This window comes from Melanotaenia boesemani, chromosome 21 (genome assembly GCF_017639745.1).
Source record: "Melanotaenia boesemani isolate fMelBoe1 chromosome 21, fMelBoe1.pri, whole genome shotgun sequence".
Classification (NCBI taxonomy): Eukaryota; Metazoa; Chordata; class Actinopteri; order Atheriniformes; family Melanotaeniidae; genus Melanotaenia; species Melanotaenia boesemani.
The window spans coordinates 16,527,553-16,547,384 of NC_055702.1; the positions used below are offsets into that span (position 1 = coordinate 16,527,553).

General features: G+C 36.2%; 3 protein-coding genes across 5 annotated transcripts in view; 2 read left to right on the forward strand and 1 right to left on the reverse strand.

The window, feature by feature from the left end:
- The window catches only part of LOC121632468 (potassium voltage-gated channel subfamily C member 1-like), a 49,412-nt gene extending 43,671 nt beyond the window's left edge, over positions 1 to 5,741 (forward strand). For both annotated transcript variants that reach the window (XM_041974013.1, XM_041974015.1), the window contains one exon: positions 715 to 5,741. Coding sequence is in view for 1 of the 2 variants with exons in the window: in XM_041974015.1 (XP_041829949.1) it covers positions 715 to 728 (14 nt within the window). In the remaining variant the exon portion in view is untranslated. The remainder of the gene's footprint in view (positions 1 to 714) is intronic.
- A 2,981-nt stretch (positions 5,742 to 8,722) lies between these two features.
- LOC121633096 (potassium voltage-gated channel subfamily A member 7-like) lies at positions 8,723 to 15,450 on the forward strand. Of its 2 annotated transcripts, none has more exons than XM_041974976.1 (3): positions 8,723 to 9,149; positions 9,300 to 10,156; positions 12,875 to 15,450. In XM_041974976.1, the coding sequence occupies exons 2-3, from the start codon at positions 9,485 to 9,487 to the stop codon at positions 13,766 to 13,768; spliced, it is 1,566 nt and encodes a 521-aa protein (XP_041830910.1). In that variant the 5' UTR covers positions 8,723 to 9,149; positions 9,300 to 9,484; the 3' UTR covers positions 13,769 to 15,450. The 2 variants fall into 2 exon arrangements, with proteins under 2 accessions (XP_041830910.1, XP_041830911.1); XM_041974977.1 differs by having other exon boundaries at positions 9,403 to 10,156.
- A 1,173-nt stretch (positions 15,451 to 16,623) lies between these two features.
- On the reverse strand, positions 16,624 to 17,604 carry LOC121632756 (fibroblast growth factor 21-like). Its single transcript, XM_041974481.1, has 4 exons — positions 17,457 to 17,604; positions 17,257 to 17,334; positions 17,057 to 17,160; positions 16,624 to 16,978 (listed from the first exon to the last, which is right to left on the reverse strand). Exons 1-4 carry the CDS (start codon positions 17,602 to 17,604, stop codon positions 16,688 to 16,690), a joined length of 621 nt encoding a protein of 206 aa, XP_041830415.1. The 3' UTR covers positions 16,624 to 16,687.
- Positions 17,605 to 19,832: the final 2,228 nt, after the last annotated feature.

A 19,832-nucleotide genomic window follows, 5' to 3' on the forward strand; every position in this document is an offset into this window, starting at 1 on the left:
ATAACATCAAGTATGTTTGTATGTTTCCATCTGTCAAAATGTGCCTCCTCCCAACCCCCATAAAGTGTATCATATCATTCAAGTAAAGAAGTTTGCTCATACACATGCGCATACGCATAACTGGTTATTAGCTTCCTACCAACTATCATTTATTTTAATAGTGTTTATTTTAATATGTTCTGAACATATTTAACTCATGTAATGAATCACTGCTTTTCAGATGTGGAGAGTATGGTGCTGGTTAGCTGGTCAGCAGCCTGTTTTATTTAATATATTGTTTATTTTTCCAATACTTTTGCCAGAATATTCAGTCACAGTAACAACTTCTTAATTTTGCTATTTAAAACATACATATGTTCCAGTTTTCTATGTGTACATATCTATATAACAGGATGTGTTTTTAGATTGTTTTAGTTGTTATTACTGTTTCAATTTGTGCACTTCATTCTGACACAGTTAACCTGCAGTTTACAGGTAATGCTAATCCCTGACTATTTCATTGTTGTGCATAATAATAGTAACATTATGTGTTGTGAGAATTTAGTTAATTGAAAAATCTGACACATTGCAGTTACGACTGTCTTAAATCAATCGAGCATTTCAAGTACAAGAGCTACAAGTGATGTTCCAAGTTAAATTTCATTGTTAATTATTCAAATTTTATGTATTATCTGTGAAGATTTTATTAATGGATTTCTGTTTTTTTCTTTGCAGTGTTAAGTTTCTAGCATTCGCCTTCTCTCTTATGAGGAGTCAGTAACCAGTAAACAAATTGCGGCAGGAGCCACATAAGTGACAGGCGTGTCACGGATGGACGATTTAAAGGAGATCTTTGGGGTGATCAAGAGAGACCAGAAGTTAATCATGATTTTAAAAGTAAATAAATAAAAAAAAAAATCACATGGTCTGCTCCTCACATCGGTACCAAAGCAGCCTCTCAGAACTCCAACCACACTTTGACAGCTATCCAACTGACCTTTTTTTTTTTTTTTTTTTACCCTTCCCCTCTACTCTTTTCTGCAAATTGACTGAGCATTGCACAAAGACACACTTTTGGAGAGAAAAAGGACTCCTGATTACACATTCCAGATGACATCTCTATGACAACATGATAACTGCCATCTTGTTTGTTGACCAACTCGGCACCGTCTGCAGTGCTGAACAACTGAGCAACTTCACAAGTTTCTGACAAAAAAAAAAAAAAAAAAAAAAAAAAAGAAGAAGAAAAATCTTTTCTTCAACTGGACCATGAACAATGTAGCATCTCTGCTAACATATTGTAGCACCTGTTGGCTGGGAAATACCTTGACTTAATCCATCAACAGTTCAAAGAGAGCGAAATTTATGCATTCAAGGGATCTTTTAGATGTCATTTTCCTCTTGGGGTCCTATCCAGTGAAGAAAAAAAATATTTGAGGGAGTACATGAGAGATAAAGGATTGGCCTTTTTGTTTTAAATTGAAGTAAAAAGAAGAAGAAGAAAAAGACAACGCACAGAAATGAGATCAATCAAAAATGTCTAGTACTTAACAGCACCCTTATTAACGTTTAGCACTTGTATGTTTGCCACTGAAACTATGTCTTCCATTAACTTCTGTCTCTTTGACATAATCAAAAGCAGCATCAACGATAAAGCTGAACAACTGAAGCACATGTAGCATTAGCTCAAACTAGCCACATATGTATATTTAGACTCACCTAAAACAGCCAGTCACAAAAAGACAAAAAAAAAAAAAAAAAAAAAAGACTTCTCTTGATCTCTCATGTACTGATGTGAGCTTGCACGAATATATATGTGGGATACCAAAGGTCCTTTAGCATGGAGTTGCTGAATGACCTTCTGTAATGTGTAGTAGATTAGGAGATATATTCAGTATCGGGGAGGCTTCTACTCACCCTCATACTGTCTGTCAGTATGAGTATGACCATCAGTCCTTTAACTGCCACTATCATCCCATGCCTATATGCACATGTAAGTATTAAACCTCATGTCTGATTAAAGCAGCCATGAGGGGCAAAAAGACTGACTCAAGGAGTCTAAACAACTCCTAACACCTTGTTGGTTGAGGGGATATTGGCCTGCCTAAATTACAACAAAAATCTCTGCCCTACCCCTACGTAAGGACTGTTGTAGTATATCTAAAACTGTCCATTAGCTTGTGTACTATGTGTTATAAAAGGGACCAATCCAGTAAATATTTTCCCTAATACAAAGGCCAACACTGCCAATTTGGCACAAGAATCCCCAGATGCATACTGCCCTGTCTCTCTCTTGTCTCTCTTGTTGCCAACAACAGCTTCAATGGCAAGCTGGTGTCAAGATGAAGATAAGGAGAGCCCTTAGGCAAAAGGGGTAAATAGGAAGAAACGGACCAAGGGTAGAGCGAGCGTGGATGTGTACAAAGAGAGCAAATCTATATTTTGATAAACAATTCTACAACTCTCCAATGACTTTGGAGGATGTTCCAGAGCCGGAAAGGTTCGGAGAAAGCAGAAAAAAAAAACCCCAACAAAATCTCATGCAAATGTGAAATGGAGTCCAGGAAAAGAAAATGAAGGAAACAAATATTCCTTCATGAGGGGTGTGCAATATTGTCTACCCCACAGTGGGATTTTTTTTTTTTTTTTTTTTTTTTGGAAAGACAATGTTTAATGACTGATTCTTGAAGACAAAAGATGGACACTGAGATAAATGAAAAAAAAAGAAAATGCATTTTTGTAACTTTGTTTACCAGCATGAGTAATTTGCATGACTGTCTTTTCTGCAAGCCCTTAGTTGAAGACAAGGGTGCTAGAGGTACAAAAAAGTATATATAAAAGAAATTAAAAAAATGTTATATGCAATTAATGTTTTGAAAAAGATTATAACGAAAGAGAAGAGCTATATTTTCCTTTGAAAAGTTTAAAAAAATGTGAATATTGAAACATGTATGTTTGCAAAGTACACCCTGAACTATGTTTTGTTTGATGAAATCTCTCTGCTTCTACTGCCCTACACTCTTCATTCCAGTGTTTAAGGTCTCTGCCATAGTTTTGGTTTGTAACGCATTAAGCAGTATATTTTCTAAATATTCAACAGACTTTGCCTGTAGCATCTGTGCAAAGGACATTAGTTGCTGTTAATCACTAAATCCATGTTTCCTCCTTGAATTGTTTGCACAACTTCCGTAGCAAAAGCAGCAGTTGCTCTAAAACAACAGCTCTCCATACGACAACTTTAACAGCTTGATTAATACTCATAGTTTGCTTTCTTTTCTTCTTTTCTTTGGCAATAATACAAGAGTTGTCACATGGCTGTAGCAGGTAAAACGGAGAACCTCGAGTCCTTCAAGTATCTTCAAACTTCTGTGTTGAAGAGATTCTTAAGGGCCTTGCATGCCCCCGTTGCAGGATTTCACTGGGATAGGCAGTTTTGTCCCACTCATTGCCAGTAGGAAAGCAGAAGTACGAGTGTGGCTCATTCAGTAGAGACCAATAAGACTATAAGTGATACTATTATGGTGAAGTCGAGAGAGATTTCTGGTTTGCGTGGATCTGACTGCCAATCCAAAAATTTGGGTGTGGTTTTAAGGACTCAGGTGTGCCGATAGTGTGCGTGGATGTAGGTGTTTTGCTATTTTCTTTCTAACATAATAAATTCTAGTATATAGACAACGATAATGTGAACACCTCACAGTGATGTGTAAAAAACGCATGCATTATGACTTGATAATCTCTCAAGGGGGAACAGAGTCTTGACATTTCCCCTTAGCCTCCTGTCATTGTTTGTCATGAATCCAGTCCTGATAACTATAAACACTGTGCCGTGTTGTAGAGCAGAAACGTCTTCCTCGGACAAACAGAAAACTACTCACACTCACAGTGTCAGCATGAGTGTGTAGAGATAGCTCGTCTTCGTTTTTTTAGATGGTCAGGTCTTTGCATCCATCATTTATTGTAGAGTCACAATCGCTCTGCTGGTTCGCTCATGCAAAACACAGTCATATAAGCACCAATCAAAGAGACCCAGAGCTTCCAAAATGATGTCAGAAAGTGAAAAAGAGGATGAAAAATACCAGTGACGACCAAGGGGAGACTGATAATAATAAGATGGTAAAAAGATGATAGAATCCTAGTGTTGAGTGCTCTTCAAGAACCTCATCCTTGGTTTGGAATTTCAAGTGAGTTTCCAGCCCTGCTGGTCCAGGGCTCAGCTCAGGCAGCTGAATGGTCCTCTGTCCATTCCTATTACATTTCAGTTGGAGGCTCACCAAAACATGAGACTCAATGGTGTGATACAGACAACAGTGTTCAACAAATCTGTTGAGTCTGTGCTGGTTTAACAGGGTCTTAAACTTTTGTCTATTTGCAAAAATGGTTCATGTATTTTCTTTTAGTCCCATATCTTTTTAAAAAACAGTATCCAGTTTTCTTTGGAGGGCATTGGGCTATCATGGCTTTGACGTTTAAGAGAACTTTAGAAACAAAAAAAATTTGTGCTTGACCCAGCTGTTTGTGTTTTTATGGCCATGTAGTGTCTTTTACTGCCAACTTTTAGGTCTGCCATGTCTTCTTTCTGCACATTGTGACTGCTCTGCCAGTGCCAGGCTGAAAAAAGATGTCTTTTCTTTTCCAATGCATAATACTGCCATTTGATTTAGACAGGTTGAACAAAATCAGTTACAATGTGGAGAGTGCTAAGTCTGTTTTATTTTCAACGGTCTGCAATGTGTTGGAAAATGTTAGAGATTTTATGTCAAAACACCTCACACAACCAAAATAACTAAAATGCTTTACATGATGAGAAGGTGCCACTAATGGTCTTTGTTTAGGCACACTATTATGGCATGTCCTCTGCAGGTATTTCAAAGGCGTCATGTAGTTCTACAATGACACATCCTCAGTGGCATCCAAGTTTTTTCTATTTGCTTTTCTATGCCTGTTTACGTTTAGAATGTTTTTTCTTTCCAATGAGGACACTGTATGCAATCTGTACCACGAATGCCACTGATTGAAACTTACTGTATGCTCCCTGAGACACAGATGTGCTGTCATCAGTTCAGATGATTGCAACCACACAGGTAGTGGCTTTATAGCCTTTCATAATGTTGCTTAGCAATCACATTTATGAAAAAAAAAAAAATTATTTTACTAATTTACTAACCAGAGTTGTTTTAGAGGAAATTATATCATACTAACTAGATTTTTCTAATTCAACAAATATTATTTTAATTAGAAAAAAAAAGATAAACTTATATACATGCATATGATTTAAGTTGTGTATCATGTATCCATTTAAGCATTCCAAAGATTCATTTTTACATGATATCAAATTGTATAAAACAGACTTAAGTACTGATCCATTGTACTGCGGTCTTACTAGGAGAGTGGATGAGGAGAAGAGGTGGTCATTGGAGCATCTGGTTTTGACTTATGCCGGATTTCATTTTTGAAATGTTGGGACACAAAGAACAACTCATTAAGAACTGTATAAAGTATATTTCAATGGAATGTTCATGATCTATCTTTTTATATTTTGAAAAAAAAAAAAAAAATAGAGACATATCAATAAAGCGTCATAATTGAACATATTTCTACTATTGAGACTTAAAATGTATGAATGTCAATACGATCTAATGTGAACCAACCTTCATAGCAGCTTGAATGATTAACTAATTAACAGTCATGAGATGCTTTTTCAGAGACATTAAATTGCTTAAAAATCATTGAAATCAACTTCAAATAAATCAAAAGTAACCTCAGTTGTGTGTCAGTTTGTTAAAAGTATCAAATTTGTGAAAGACATGATACCGTATGCACTCTGGCAGAATATGTGTACTGTCACGGTTCGTCATCCCAACAGGAATAGGATTCAACAACGCAGTGACACAGTGAAAATCCTTCCAAGAAATTAAAGAATGACACATGCTGTATTTCATTACAATTATTTTAGCCATGGACTGCTACAGTAAGCCATTTCAGTCTCTAAAACAAGCAAATTGTTACATGATGATCATTTATACCTCTGAGGTCAACTGTTAATGTGTCATGATATTTTAAAACCAATGTGGTAACCTGAGTGCTGTTTTCCCTGTTTCATATCAAGTAACTGAAACTGTACCTAAACATCCGAGACATTGGACACCAACATGTCATCGGGATCTGTGCTTTTTTTTTTTTTGCATCCTGTTCTTGGATCTAGCAGCTGAGATTTGGGGAAGGTTAAAAACAATCTGTGGTTTTAAAAGGAAACAAAGCAAAAAAAGTCTGAAAATCTTCACAATGCAATTTAACTGCTAAAGTCAGAGACAATCAGCATCTAACTGCTGCTAAAAAATGTCACTGTGCTGCGTGAGCTGGTTTACGCTTTTCATACAATACCAGCATACCTACCAGTATCTGGTGCAGGAGTGTTATGCTTGGAAATAGCAAGGGGGTCATTTAAGGGCAATTCATTTTATATACACGATTACCCAATGCATATTAGCTGTTTTCTGCTTTCTGTTTTCTGAACCAGAAGCATTTGCCTCATTATTACTTTTTCCCCTTTGACTCATACTTGATGATCACATTCTGCTAAATGATGTCCATGCTCCAGTCCAGCCTCCATATCCTTGAATTTATTGCAGTATAAGCACTTTGACTCTATAGCTGATCAGGTTTCTTGTGAGCACACTGATCAGATGGATATGTAATAGATTATCCCAGTGAGAAGAGTAATTTTTTTCAACCACTGGAGGCAGCAGCAAGGAAACGTTGGCAGAGGCCTCTCAGTTTTTCTACATTGGGTCAGGACATCACCTCCCTCTAGTGGTAATACATAGTAATGTCCTGCTTTGGTATTTTATCTTATTTTATTTTTATGACAAACCCTGTAAATCATAGGTAAAAAAAAAAGTTATATTTATTGTCCATTTGGCTTCTTTCCTTTTACAAACTTAGACTTGTTTTGTCAACTAAAATCAAATCTAAATTGCAGACCACATGAGGTTTTTCTCCACTGTTGTGAGACAAACAGCAGTTGTGTGGGTGTCAGCAACCAGTTCAGAGACTTGTGGAGGCTGATAATAATTTGGACATGGTGAAGAAAAGGCAGAAAAAAGTGCAATTATCTCTTTAGCTTTTTGCTTTGTTTTTAACTCAAAGGGGGAAATAGCTATGCTTCATGTCAAGGGGGATTACCTACAAGTGTTTTGACACACCATCCCAGAAAAACACAGGTTTGTAACATAATGTTAAGCCTACCGAGGTTTAGTTTTATTGATCAGTTGAGTCTAAATCTTGATTAAGAAAAAAATGATGACATATATGTAATTATGTTCAGTAAGACAAAAATAATATGCCTGAGTTTTTTTTTATTTATTTTTTTAATCATAATCTGGATCAGTGTTAAACTTGAACAGTTAATCAATTCCACAAAAACAAATCTAAAATTACTTTTGGGCGGCAAGTTTACAGTCCCACTTAAATGACACCAAAAAATGAATTGTGAAAATGTTTTGGTGTAAATAAAGGGGAAATAGCAGTTTCTATCAGTTTCAGAAGCTATGTATTTTGTGAACAACATATGATTCTCGACTTAATCAAATATACAATTTTTTCGGTTTGTAGTTTATATACTTATATGTTTTTGAAACTTTAAAAAATGCAAAAAGAAAAAGATTAATAACTAATATATTCTTACTGCTGGTAAGTGGTTTATTAAGGACATAACAGGTAACAGATAATAGCAGTTTTGGCTAAAAAGATATATGTAAAAAAATATTCCTATCTGGTTAGATCAGGGGTGTCCAACTCCAGTCCTTGAGGGCCACAATCCTGCAGGTTTTAGATGTTTCCCTGCTACAACACACATGATTCAAATCAAATGCCTCTACTCAACAGCTTGTTGTCAAGTTCTGCTCAAGCATGTTGACCCATTGATGCAATTCAGGTGTGCTGCAGCAAAAACCAGCAGGACAGCGAGGACCAACTTTGTGCACCCCTGGGTTAAATACTTAAATATAATCATACTTTGTATAGAGTTGAGTATTAATATGTCTAATTTTGCAAACAAGACATTATCTAATTGCATTAAGTCTCAAATTATACAGAAACAAACATCAAAAAGTATATTTTAGACATTTTCTTCCAACTGCTCAGAGAGAACACAAGAAAAAATAGTTCAATATCATAAAATTCTACTGTGGCAAAGCAATACTTTTGCCTGTATCGCCCTATCTCACCGTTTTTACTTCATATTGAATTCAGACTAAAAAAAAAAAAAATTATTACTAATCTAAATGTATTTAATAATTTTATATATTTTGCCCTCATGTCAAGATATATTATTTATAAATAAACACAATTTTCATGATAGTTTTAATAAGTAGGGCAGGGTTGTCCACTACAGGTCTTTGAAGTCCACTGTCCTGCAGGTTTTGGATAATAAAGAACTTCATCTAGGAATCAGCTGTGTTGGATCAGAAAAACATAAAACCTGCAGGACTGCAGCCATCCATGAATTAGTGGTTATTCCTTCTTCACTAGTAAATAAATGAATGAATAATTATTTGAAATTCAAATATCTGGTTTATTTTACATGCAATATAACATATTAACAGCTTATTAACATATGCTCGTTTTCAGTGACTGCCACAGTCATAAAATATTATATTTAATTTTTTTTGTTTGTTTGAAATAAGGCACGTTTAAATGTAAACATTCTATATTAATGAAATACAACGAGGGAGTCTTATCAGTCAAAGCACCAATCTGTGTTTGGCACATGTGACATTTGATCAGGAGGTTGAAGGTTGTCATGCCTCATGGCTAAACTGGAGGGAAAGAACAGGGAGGGGTTGGAGCGGTACAGCTCATATCCAATTTCAACACGGCAGCATTCCTAAAAAATTTCAAGACAGACAACGTGAGACAGTGAGGGACAGGGCAAGATCCTGGATGTTCCTTGAGCAAACAACTGGAGGCAGAGTTTGTGTCCAGTTTATTTAGTGAGTTAAACTGGATGCAGTGAACCGCTGTGCCGACTGACAGCCGAACAAGGACTTTGTTAATGTGGCAGAAAGACATGATGACAGAGAAAAAGACAGACTACTTGATGAGCTGCAGGAGGCGAACAATGTGATTTTTCATCCTGACATTAGTGTCTATCAGCAGCTGTTTTACATTTAGTGAGTAAATCCTTTCCTCTTACTAACTAGGTACTAATTCTGCTTGTTGTTTTCCTGTCTGCTCATATTTAAGGTCAAATAAAATATCAAGTAACTTTCAAACTTTATCAACTTTTATGTGTAATTAAATCTATCATCTTTACTAAACAGAGTGCTACATTTGTATCCCCTCAGACATTTGCTTCTGAAGCCATCTGTAATGTTTGCTGCCTGAAAACCAAACCTGCTGATGAAATAATCACTCTGGTTTCAGACACGGTTTGCTCTTGAGTCCAGGTGTTGCACAAATACTCAGGAGAGTTTGCAGCAATTTTTGGCTTTGGATACAAACAGGAATGGAAAGCAGGGACCCACAGTCCAATGAAGGGGGAGGCAGAGGGAAAGAGAATGATGGAGAGAAAGATAAACACCTAAAGAACAAACTCAACAGTGAGGAAAAAGGAGTGAAAGAGAACAACGTGAGCGAGAAAGAGAAGAAGAAAGAGAAACAGCGCTCGGGGTCTTTTTGGAGGAGCGGATGGGCTTTAAGTGAAAGGCTGGCAATCAATGTTTCAGGAATGCGGTACGAAACTCAGCTTCGCACCTTAGCTCAGTTCCCTGACTCCATGCTTGGTGATCCCAGGAGGAGGTCACGATACTTTGACCCTCTTCGAAATGAGCTCTTCCTGGACCGTAACCGGGCCTGCTTTGATGCCATTTTGTACTTTTACCAGTCAGGTGGGAGGCTTCGTCGGCCTGCAAACATACCCCTGGACATCTTTATGGATGAGCTGATGTTCTATGAACTTGGAGAAGACATTGTGAACCGCTTCAAGGAGGATGAGGGTTTTCCAAAAGAAGAAGAGAGGCCCTTGCCATCTAATGAAATCCAGAAAAAACTGTGGATGCTGTTTGAGCACCCTGAATCTTCATCAGGTGCACGTATCATCGCCATCATCAGTGTGATGGTTATTGTGGTGTCCATTCTCATCTTCTGCCTGGAGACACTACCTGACTTCAAGAAAGAGGTTGGAAATTTAATTTTCTACACTATATGTTTGGAAGAAATATAAGTACAGAGGTGTGAAGGAATTTTATGGTTTCTATGTTCCCAAAAATGATAGACGGAGAACTATAAATGGTCAGTGTACAATGAGAGAAATAATAGCTTGGTTTTATAGATTGGTTTTCTTTTAGTTTGATTGCATTGTGCAAAGTAATGATACAATCAATGCAAAGGCTGCAATAAAGTGTCTGTTTTATGAAAATAAAGTTAATTCAGGGTGTTCCTTTTTAAAATCTAGAAATCTTGAGCATTAAAGTTGAGATGGAAGTCTTTTAAATCTGTGAAGTCATGCTAAAGCCTTCAGAATCAGAGTCACATATCTCTAGTAAAGTAAACTTATTTTTGCTGGGAACAGCTATTTCAAAAATACTTTCTCTGGCTTATCCTTAAAAAAAAAAGAATAAAAAAGCATTTATATTGTCATATCAAGTTTTAAAATCCAGAGCAATTAACTGAATATCTAAGCAACAACAATATATATATATATATATATATATATATATATATATATATATATATATATATATACAGCCAAAGTGAGCCCATTTAACAAGCTCCAACTCAAACCACCAGGGTGTAATGTCTTGAATGGAATATGTTTGACTATTTGGGTCAAAGGAAACATGATATCATGAGAAGCAGGTGTTTAGGTAAACACTCACTTGGATAGTACTATATTGTTTGGTGGAAAATTGCTGGCATTGAAAGCTATTGGCCAATATGTGTGGAAGCAGACCAGAGAAAGGAAGAGACTGCAGGAAGCTTGGGGTGTGATTATTTTAGTCAGCTGTTAAATTTGATACAGTTTCAGGAACCACTAAAAGGGTACAGTGAGTAACGGGTGGGGACTGGAATACAAATGATTGAAAGGAGAGACACAGTGGGGAGACAGCTAGGTGTGTTAATGAAAGGTCACAAATGACCGTACACATGAGCAAAGGTGAGCCAAGGCCCTGTGGTGGCTTAAAACCAAAGACTGAAAGGTCTCACCGGATGAATAGCATACACAGGGTCATGTTAACACATTCCTTTAGGACTGCTGTGCTAGGCCAGGCTGGCTTTGCTGCCAGGAAACTACTGTAACTCACTCCCGTCCAATTCAGTACACCCACTAGTCTGCACTGGCAGTGTTACACACCAGCCACAGGGATGAGAATAGTGACAAAGGTAGAGATGGATGAGGAACGGCACAGCAAGGCACTCATGTTTCTCTTCAGAGATCTCACAGGGTTATATTTAGTCTTAGGAGAGCCCTTGGAGCGGATCAACACATACTGTAGATGTCCACCTTTAGTAATAAACACTGTCGCTGACCTGCTACTGAAAGTCATAAGCAATTTGCTAGGTTTATTTGAACAACTTCAAAACTTTATATATTACACTTAAACCATTACAACATTCTAAACTGAGCCTTTTATATCCATGTCATTTATTTTCATGCTTTTCATTGGACGTTGAGTATGAGATGTTTTAAATATCCACCATCCAGTGCATGAACATGATGCTAGCTGACAGGGGAAATGGAACGACAGGTGGACTGAAAAGAGATTGGATAGACGCACATGTCAACACATTGATGCTGCCAAACATAAGAGCTAATGTGAAGAAGCAAAATATGAAGAAAAGTTAAATGCATCTTGTAGAAATACCCTGACAACAGTTTCTTGGTATTTTCAAATGTAGTTGTGCATTCAAAAGAACTGTGTGGGAACAACTTTCTTGCTGAGACATAAGACAGAATTTGTTTGTACAGTTAGCTGTAGTGTAAATAAAGCTTTAAGCCAGCATAAAAGGAAGCTTAGCAAACAAATTCTATAAGCTACATGTTTTTTAAGTCTATATTAAGTAGTCTATATACTTTTTTTAACTTAACTTAACTTGATAATTGGGGTGTTTCAGAAACCTTTTTCTTTAAACTTATGCCGTTCAAAGATTTAGGTCTTTATTTATGCTTAAGTTCTTTTACAGTTTGAATAATCATTTAGCCTGTCCATCTGTGAGCTTTGGAGGGGATGGTAAGTGATATTTTGCATTTTATGTTTATTTTTATTCTGTCTTTTGTGATGCTGTTACATTAAAACAGAAAGAGATAAAACACTTTTTTTAGATAAAAATTGAATCCAGTGACTTATAAGAAGGAAATAATAAATGTTTTTATTAATTTGTTATGTCTTTAAAGTTAGCAACACTTAGAAAATGTTGAGAGTATCATATTTAAGAAGAAATTAAGGCAGTATCTGCTGCTACAAAACCTGTGCTACATGTTGATAAAACTGTGCCTTAAGAAATGTGCACAGATGTCTCTCATTAGTTTAGACCAACACACTAATTACAAAGTTAAAATTTAATGCTGAGAAGTGTTTTTTCTTGAATTGCCTTCACAGTATGGCATACCCCTCTTTGTCTTTACTTTTGAAAGTCTCCCTCTTTGTGATACTCGTTTTACTAACTTAATAATAAATAACTTAATAAGTCGTGACATGTTCCAACACATTCATGTTCAAACACATTTTTTAAAACATTTTCTGTATCAAACATTAGCAAATGCTAAAGTAATCATGAAATCTTTTCTATATTTTTAAATTATGTACTTTTTTTTAATTTTCTACAATCTTTTTGGAATTGTGTTTAGGAATTCTTGTTTATACTTACCATGTGTTCATTTTTTCCCTCTCTTCAGGAGCACCAGTCCACTGCAAAGAATGGTTCTGACATGCCTCCTCCCCCAAGCGTTTTCCATGACCCCTTCTTCATGGTGGAGACAATATGTATATGCTGGTTCTCCTTTGAGCTTCTCATGCGCTTTGCTTGCTGCCCCAGCAAGACACAATTCTTTAAAGATATCATGAACATCATTGACTTCAGTGCCATCTTACCTTATTTTGTTACTCTGGGAACAGAACTAGCCAAAGACAATGACGCATCTCCAGCCACATCCTTGGCGATCATCAGAGTCATCAGGCTCGTGAGGGTCTTTAGGATCTTTAAGCTGTCTCGGCACTCCAAGGGCCTCCAGATCCTTGGTCAAACACTAAGGGCCAGCATGCGTGAGCTAGGACTGCTTATCTTCTTCCTATTCATTGGCGTTATTCTGTTTTCCAGTGCCGTCTACTTTGCAGAAGCTGACCATGATAAAACTGATTTTGTTAGTATACCACATGGCTTCTGGTGGGCAGTTGTTACCATGACCACAGTGGGATATGGTGATATGTATCCAGCGACAGTGTGGGGAAAACTGGTGGGCTCCATGTGTGCAATTGCTGGTGTTCTTACCATCTCACTTCCGGTGCCTGTCATAGTGTCCAACTTTAGTTACTTTTACCACCGAGAGACTGAATGTGAAGATCGAAGTGAGTACACTCATGTCCAGACATCTCTGTGGGAGGATGAGGAGCCTGAAGGTGAGGAAGCAGAGGAAGGAGACAGGGATCCAGAGGCAGATTATTATGCTATTGAAGGAACCTTCTGCAACCCTCTGAATGGGACTTTGCTTGGTGGACTATGCACAGGGCAGACCTCAGAGTACACAGGAGGAAATATGTATCTGAGGGAACCATTGGTTACTCAAGTTTGAGTGTGCTTTTCAACCTTAAAGTTACAAAAGGAAAATCCTGAAAATGAAAAGTAAATAATTAAGCATAATGATGTACAAGTAGAATTATATTACAAAAGCTTGATATCCTGAGGAGGGACATTAGTTAACCTGAAACTGGCAATCCAACACCATTTGTGTAGTTTAGCAGCAATATACCTTCTTATGACCTCTCCTTGTTTCTTTATAATTATTTTTTACTGTACTAGTCAATCAAATGTCTCTGAAAAACAACTTTTCAACAGCAAAGATTTCAAAAACACAATTTTTCTTTCTCAGGGTCATGATATATAATTAACATGAGCTATTATTTATGAATGCAGCCAGCTTGAGATGAAAATTACTTTCTGAATTTCTGTGCCTTGAAACTATGATGTCTTAGTTATTTTGCCTTAAAGTTTGAAGTGGTTTATTGGCGAGAAAGATGTCTCATGTCACCGTAACTCATCCAAACACTAGCGATGCTGCCACTGGAAACTGAAATTACTCTTATAACAATTCCACATCCACAACATTCTTCTGTGAACAATTCTGAATTTGATGTTTTAAGAGTTTTGCCTACAAGGCCGTGTTCCCTAATGCACTGTAACCTACTGTATGTTTTGGATGCTTTAGAATAGTAGTGTGTGAATCTGCTTAATTATGCAATTATTATTTTTAATAAAGATTATATTTTATTTATTTTCTTAAATGTTTTTGTTATCTGTGAACACCACTGACAACATTTTATGTTAAAATAATGTATGTCTGTGACAATGAAAAAAAAAAACCATTTGGCTTTTGTATTAAGCATTGTTTATTTAATAATTTATTAATATACATAATGATACATCAAACTCAGAGAAATCTTTAATTCTTCACTGCAGCAACTCTGTCCCAGAGGAAGTCTGATTTATGTTTGCATTTTCATGATTTCCATTCTTAACAGTGACAAAGCTTTTTTCATACGGTAAGCTTCTTGTGATACGGGAAAAACTCATGAAACTTTCCACTACATCACAGTGATGGCCAGCGGAAGGTATGTAGACTATGTAACCTTGCTGGTGTAAATCACTTTGCACATTTTGCTTTGTCAGTTTAATGTTCAATAAAGGTTGAATGGATAAAATAACATTTTTACGGGATAAAAACCAGATCTCTGTCTACGGGAAGAGATGAGTAATGAAAGAAAACTCTAACACAATAATTGCAAAATGTGAGAAAACTGCATGTTGTTTTTATAGATATGAACTGATTTACCCTCAATTTTTACATGTTTTTAAACGGCTCATACCAAAGTGGAATATAGAAGCGTATTTCATTCACTTGAAGACGTCCTTTTCTGCTGGTGTTTAATGAGCCAGGAACTTTACCATGAAGAGTAGAGGATATCTTTAGAATTACAGGCTGGTGTCTCAGGACCACAATATCAGAACCTTCATTTTTCATAATAGCTACTTGAGGAGAATTTTCAAGAGTAAGAGTAAAAAAGAGGTTGCATGATTGTGCGAAAATGACAACCGCAGACTATACTTTCACAATAACCCTAAACATTTTAGTATGTTAACTGGAAAGGACATGGCAAAAGGAAAAAAAAGGATATAAATGTTAACTGAAAAGTGTAACTGGTACATTTGCAGTAATGTTTATTATTGTATAATTTCCCTGCAAAAATAAACCTGTTTCCCGAGCTATCCTCATTTAATAAAAGTCAATCTTATCTTGACTCTGTCTTTTGCTCTATCACTTTCCTTTTCTCCCTTCCTCTGATGATATCCCCCTGCACTTCTATGATGAATCAGGTTTGGCACATGCTTAGAAAGGCCAGACGTTAATATCCAGTTTCTGGCATGTGACATGGGGCTGTAAAGATGAACACAACTGTCAAGTGATTCCCCAGGTTATAAAAAAAGTTGTGAGGTAAGGTTTCTGAGCCTCGGGACTAAGGCACTGACCACTCATAAGTAATCCCCCTCACAAAACCCTTTTATTTATAAAAACAAACAAGAAGAAATTAAATATGAATAATGCTTTAAGAAATAAAAATTATGGCAACTTAATTAACCCCTAACACTTGAACCCAGTTTTACTCATGTTAAATAATGTTGTCAAAAATTTTTTGATAAAGCCATAACCTACATTTGAGCAAAGCAATGAGCCTCTAAGGCTTCTGTAGTTTTTTCTTATCAAACTACAGATTAGTTTAATAAAAATTATGACATCTGAGAAACGTTACTGCTGGTTTATCAAAATGGAAGACCAAAAAAAAAATTATTTGGCATTTACACTCTATCACAAAAACCCACATCTAGTTCTCAGGTTTATAGAGCGCTATACCTGCTTCATGTCATTACATCTGTTGTCCACCAGAGGGCACCCTGCCCCTCAGACAAACATCTTGTGCATCTAAGTAAAGATCATTGAGCAGAATATCTTTTTTCATTGAAAATTTTATTCTTTCTGGTTATCCATTATAGGACCAATGTTCCAATACACTGTTGTATTATCACATGACAAACAAAATGGATGTTTAGACCATGTTTATTGTTGTTATTCTTTTTCATAACAAAAATAACTTGAGTTGAACAAACATAAACTTAATGGACCTTCCAAGTATATGTTTACAGTAACTCCAAAATCCTTACAAAATCAGTGCCATTGAGATGCTGCCAGTTCTTTCCTAGAAACAAACAACTAAACGTAGTCAAAATAGAAAATGTAAAAAAAAAACAAAAACGAAACCAAACAAAAAAACTATAAAACCCAAAGGGAAATCATAGTTATATAGTAGATTTTCCAACCAAATCAAATTCCAAGACCTTTAAATAAATAATAATTAGAATTAGAATATAAATAAAAACATCTGTACTTTCTAAAAATGAAATCTAGAGACCCATAAACAGTTCAGTGCAGTGCTGCATTTTATTTGTCTATTAACAAATGAGGACTAACCATAGTATTTAGACTAATCCCCAGAAGATCATCAGAGTCCACATTGAAGTTCCTGCGATTGTTTGATAGTTTCTCTGACACACTTTCCAACGTCAAAGTGTTCCTGAGAGGTAGGAATCGAGTAAAAGGGACTGAATGTCGATCTTGGGAATGTTTGGACGCCAGCGACACAGGAATTCCATAGTGTGAGGAAATGAAGCGGGTGTATCCATCAGCCAGCAACAGCTCTCTGAATGAGCACTCAGCTTCTTCATAGAGTTGCTGAAAATGACAACAGGAAATAACTGTTAGAAAGAGGCACACATTTAAATTTGGATTTGAAATTCTCATACAACTCACCTGGCCCCTCAGATTGCCTCCACTATCCACACAGAGAAACAGGGATGCTGACTGGCCTTTGATGACAACACGGCCTGGTTGAACTGATTTTAGCTGTAGCGCACCTGGAAACAACGACATACTCAGTTTTCTGGGCCTCAAAAGATCCAAACAGATTTTGTCAGGTGCAAATATACCGTTTTTTTCCACTCAATACTCACTGTAAGGTGTCTGAACATGACTTCCTGTCACTCTGCCGTCCAAGTTTATCTGCAGATACATCCCATGCCTGTGATTCTCTGCAAGATAAATGAGTAAAAGAAAGAAGTGAGCAAAATGGAGCTTTTAAGGTTTTTAATTGAAATATGTCATCGTTAGTTCCATGTTTTGTATCACGAAATAGGAAAAGGATTTCAAATACCTGTGTAGAGATGCACCTCCCTGACCTGACTGTTGAAGGATAACAGTGGGTTGGATTCAGGGAGATAAAGTGATAGCGAGAAGGGAAGTGAAGTGATCAAGAAAAAAGTAGATAGGTAAGAAAAAAAGTTGATCGGAGCCAAAAACATTATGGAAAAAGGAATTGAAGGAGCTTTGAGTTCAATAAATAAAAAATAAATACAAATAAATAAAGCTTAATATAAAGAAATATAAAATAAATAACACAGCTCTCTTAAAGTGACTTTAAAACTGAAAGAAGTTTGGTGGTCTTATAAAGGGGACAGGAGAAGGAGGTCCTTCTTCATGAGAGTAAGTATGACTCAGGAATTTTTACATAATTAAACTGTGATTGACTGCTGAGAGGAAGACCTGTGTTCTCACTCTATGTATGGGCTTTTCACAGTTGTTTACAATCAGGGATGCTCGGAAAGTTAGAATATGTCGACTCCCACTTGTTCAGTGGGTTGAAATTGTTCCCAATCCTTAAAATGTGTATATTAGTTTTGTTTTGCTCACTGATTGTAATTATTTTGCTCCTTAATCAAATAATTTATCAAGCAATTTTCATGTTTTCTTTCTTAGAAATCTTAAATGTACTTTGAAAAGGGCAAAATATTAATTATTTACATTTTAAGAATGCATGCATCATTTTTAATTTGACACATCACGCTACTACAATTCATCTCAATGTACCTCTACATGGTTAAAAATTTCTGTGATGATGGTTTAGCATGTGAGGACAAAACCTCTAAAAGTAACCAGGGGTGTCATTCAGCCCTCCACTTAAAAAATAAACACATTTCACATCTATAAAGAAGACACAAACACATATCTCTGCGTCATTCAACGAATAAATGATGGCAAATAATAACAGGGGGAAGTGACGAAATCATTTTGGGTTTTACGGTGTTTATATTATTCTCATATGTGAGTGCTTAAGAGAGAAAAAGAAGGAAGGAGTGGGTGATGCTGATTTACAAACACAGGGAGTGTTTACAGGACTGCAGCTGTGTGGTTACCGGAGAGAGAGACTGTACGCCAGACTGTAAACTCCGTTAACCAGTTTAGGAAACGCTGCCCAACATCACCAAGAACTTTTCAGATTGCATCATCCCTTGTTTCAGCTATATTGTGACTATTTAACTTTTTAAATATTTCCCTGTTTTGTTGTAATTTTCTTTCTTTTTGGTACGACACTCTTTAAGCTCGTGTGAACTGAGGAGACTGGCTGTTATTATGTTAAAAGTAATGTATTTTCTAATATTATATTTTTATTTGCTGTTACGCATGCAGAATGTGGTTTAGCACCAATATTATGTTTGCTCATGGAGCTCTATCCTGTGATGGATGCTGTGCTTTGAATTGTGAGTTGATATTTAGCTGCATGGTGCTTTCACTCTATTTTTTCTTCGCCTTCGATGATATTTTTTTGTATTTTGTATCGTATTGGCATTTTATGAACTCAGTTCTAATGCGGTGGACTGATGCAGAGTATAATAAATGCGATCAAATACGATTATAATAGAATTACAGTGAACTGGATGAATTGGATTATAATTTGATTAAATTGTACTGAGCCCTTTATCATGTTGTACTTTTAAAATACTCAGCCTCTCTGCTTTGTTGCCAGTTAACCCATTAATATGTGAAATGTTCTGCCAGACCTTGAACCTTTGTTGTCTTTACATCCTTATCAGTTAGAATATAATTATTTAACTTTTTTTGCAAATCACTACAGTCTGAACAAACATAAAGAGACAGACTTAGTAAAATAAAATAAATTAAATATGAATAATGTGCTCTCTTATTACTCTGTAGTCCTTCAGTTGCACATTACTTAAACTGTACTCAATTTCAGTTTGATCTGAAGTGTCTGGTTCATGTCCTTAGTGTCATTCTACAGATTATTTTTTACTTAGAAATAGATATTTATGTTAAAAAGAAAAAAATAAGACCTTTTGGGATAAACACCAATTCTATCTTTCACTGTGCCAAAAAAAAAAAAGCCTTGGCCTTTATCTGTTCTCTGGTGTGCTCTGTTAGCTCATCAGGGACATGAACCCAGGTTCTCCTGAAATTTAGATTGGAATAAAAAAAAATTTAGATTCATTTCATGCATAACATCCAGAGTTTCAGTGCCAACTGCACAAAACACTATGACGGGAAACTTGAAATCTTCTTCCTTTGCATGTCTTTTCTAAACTTCTTTACAACTGAAAATATATTAAAATTATACATCTGTGTTTTCATGTCACACACTCAAGACAAGAGAGCTGCAGCCCTGCCTGTTCCTGTCACCTACCTGTGATCTTTTGTCACCAATAGGTGCAAGGTGAAACTGCAAAATCACTCCATG

Bases quoted from the DNA above. Each gene is read 5' to 3' on its own strand.
- LOC121633096 (XM_041974976.1), top strand. From the start codon at position 9,485: ATGGAAAGCAGGGACCCACAGTCCAATGAAGGGGGAGGCAGAGGGAAA. The intron at 10,157-12,874 runs GTTGGAAATTTA...CCCTCTCTTCAG, and splicing joins TACCTGACTTCAAGAAAGAG to GAGCACCAGTCCACTGCAAA.
- LOC121632756 (XM_041974481.1), bottom strand. From the start codon at position 17,604: ATGTTTTTGGCTCCGATCAACTTTTTTTCTTACCTATCTACTTTTTTC. The intron at 17,161-17,256 runs GTGAGTATTGAG...CGTTGTTTCCAG, and splicing joins TCATGTTCAGACACCTTACA to GTGCGCTACAGCTAAAATCA. The intron at 16,979-17,056 runs GTGAGTTGTATG...TGTCATTTTCAG, and splicing joins GAGGCAATCTGAGGGGCCAG to CAACTCTATGAAGAAGCTGA.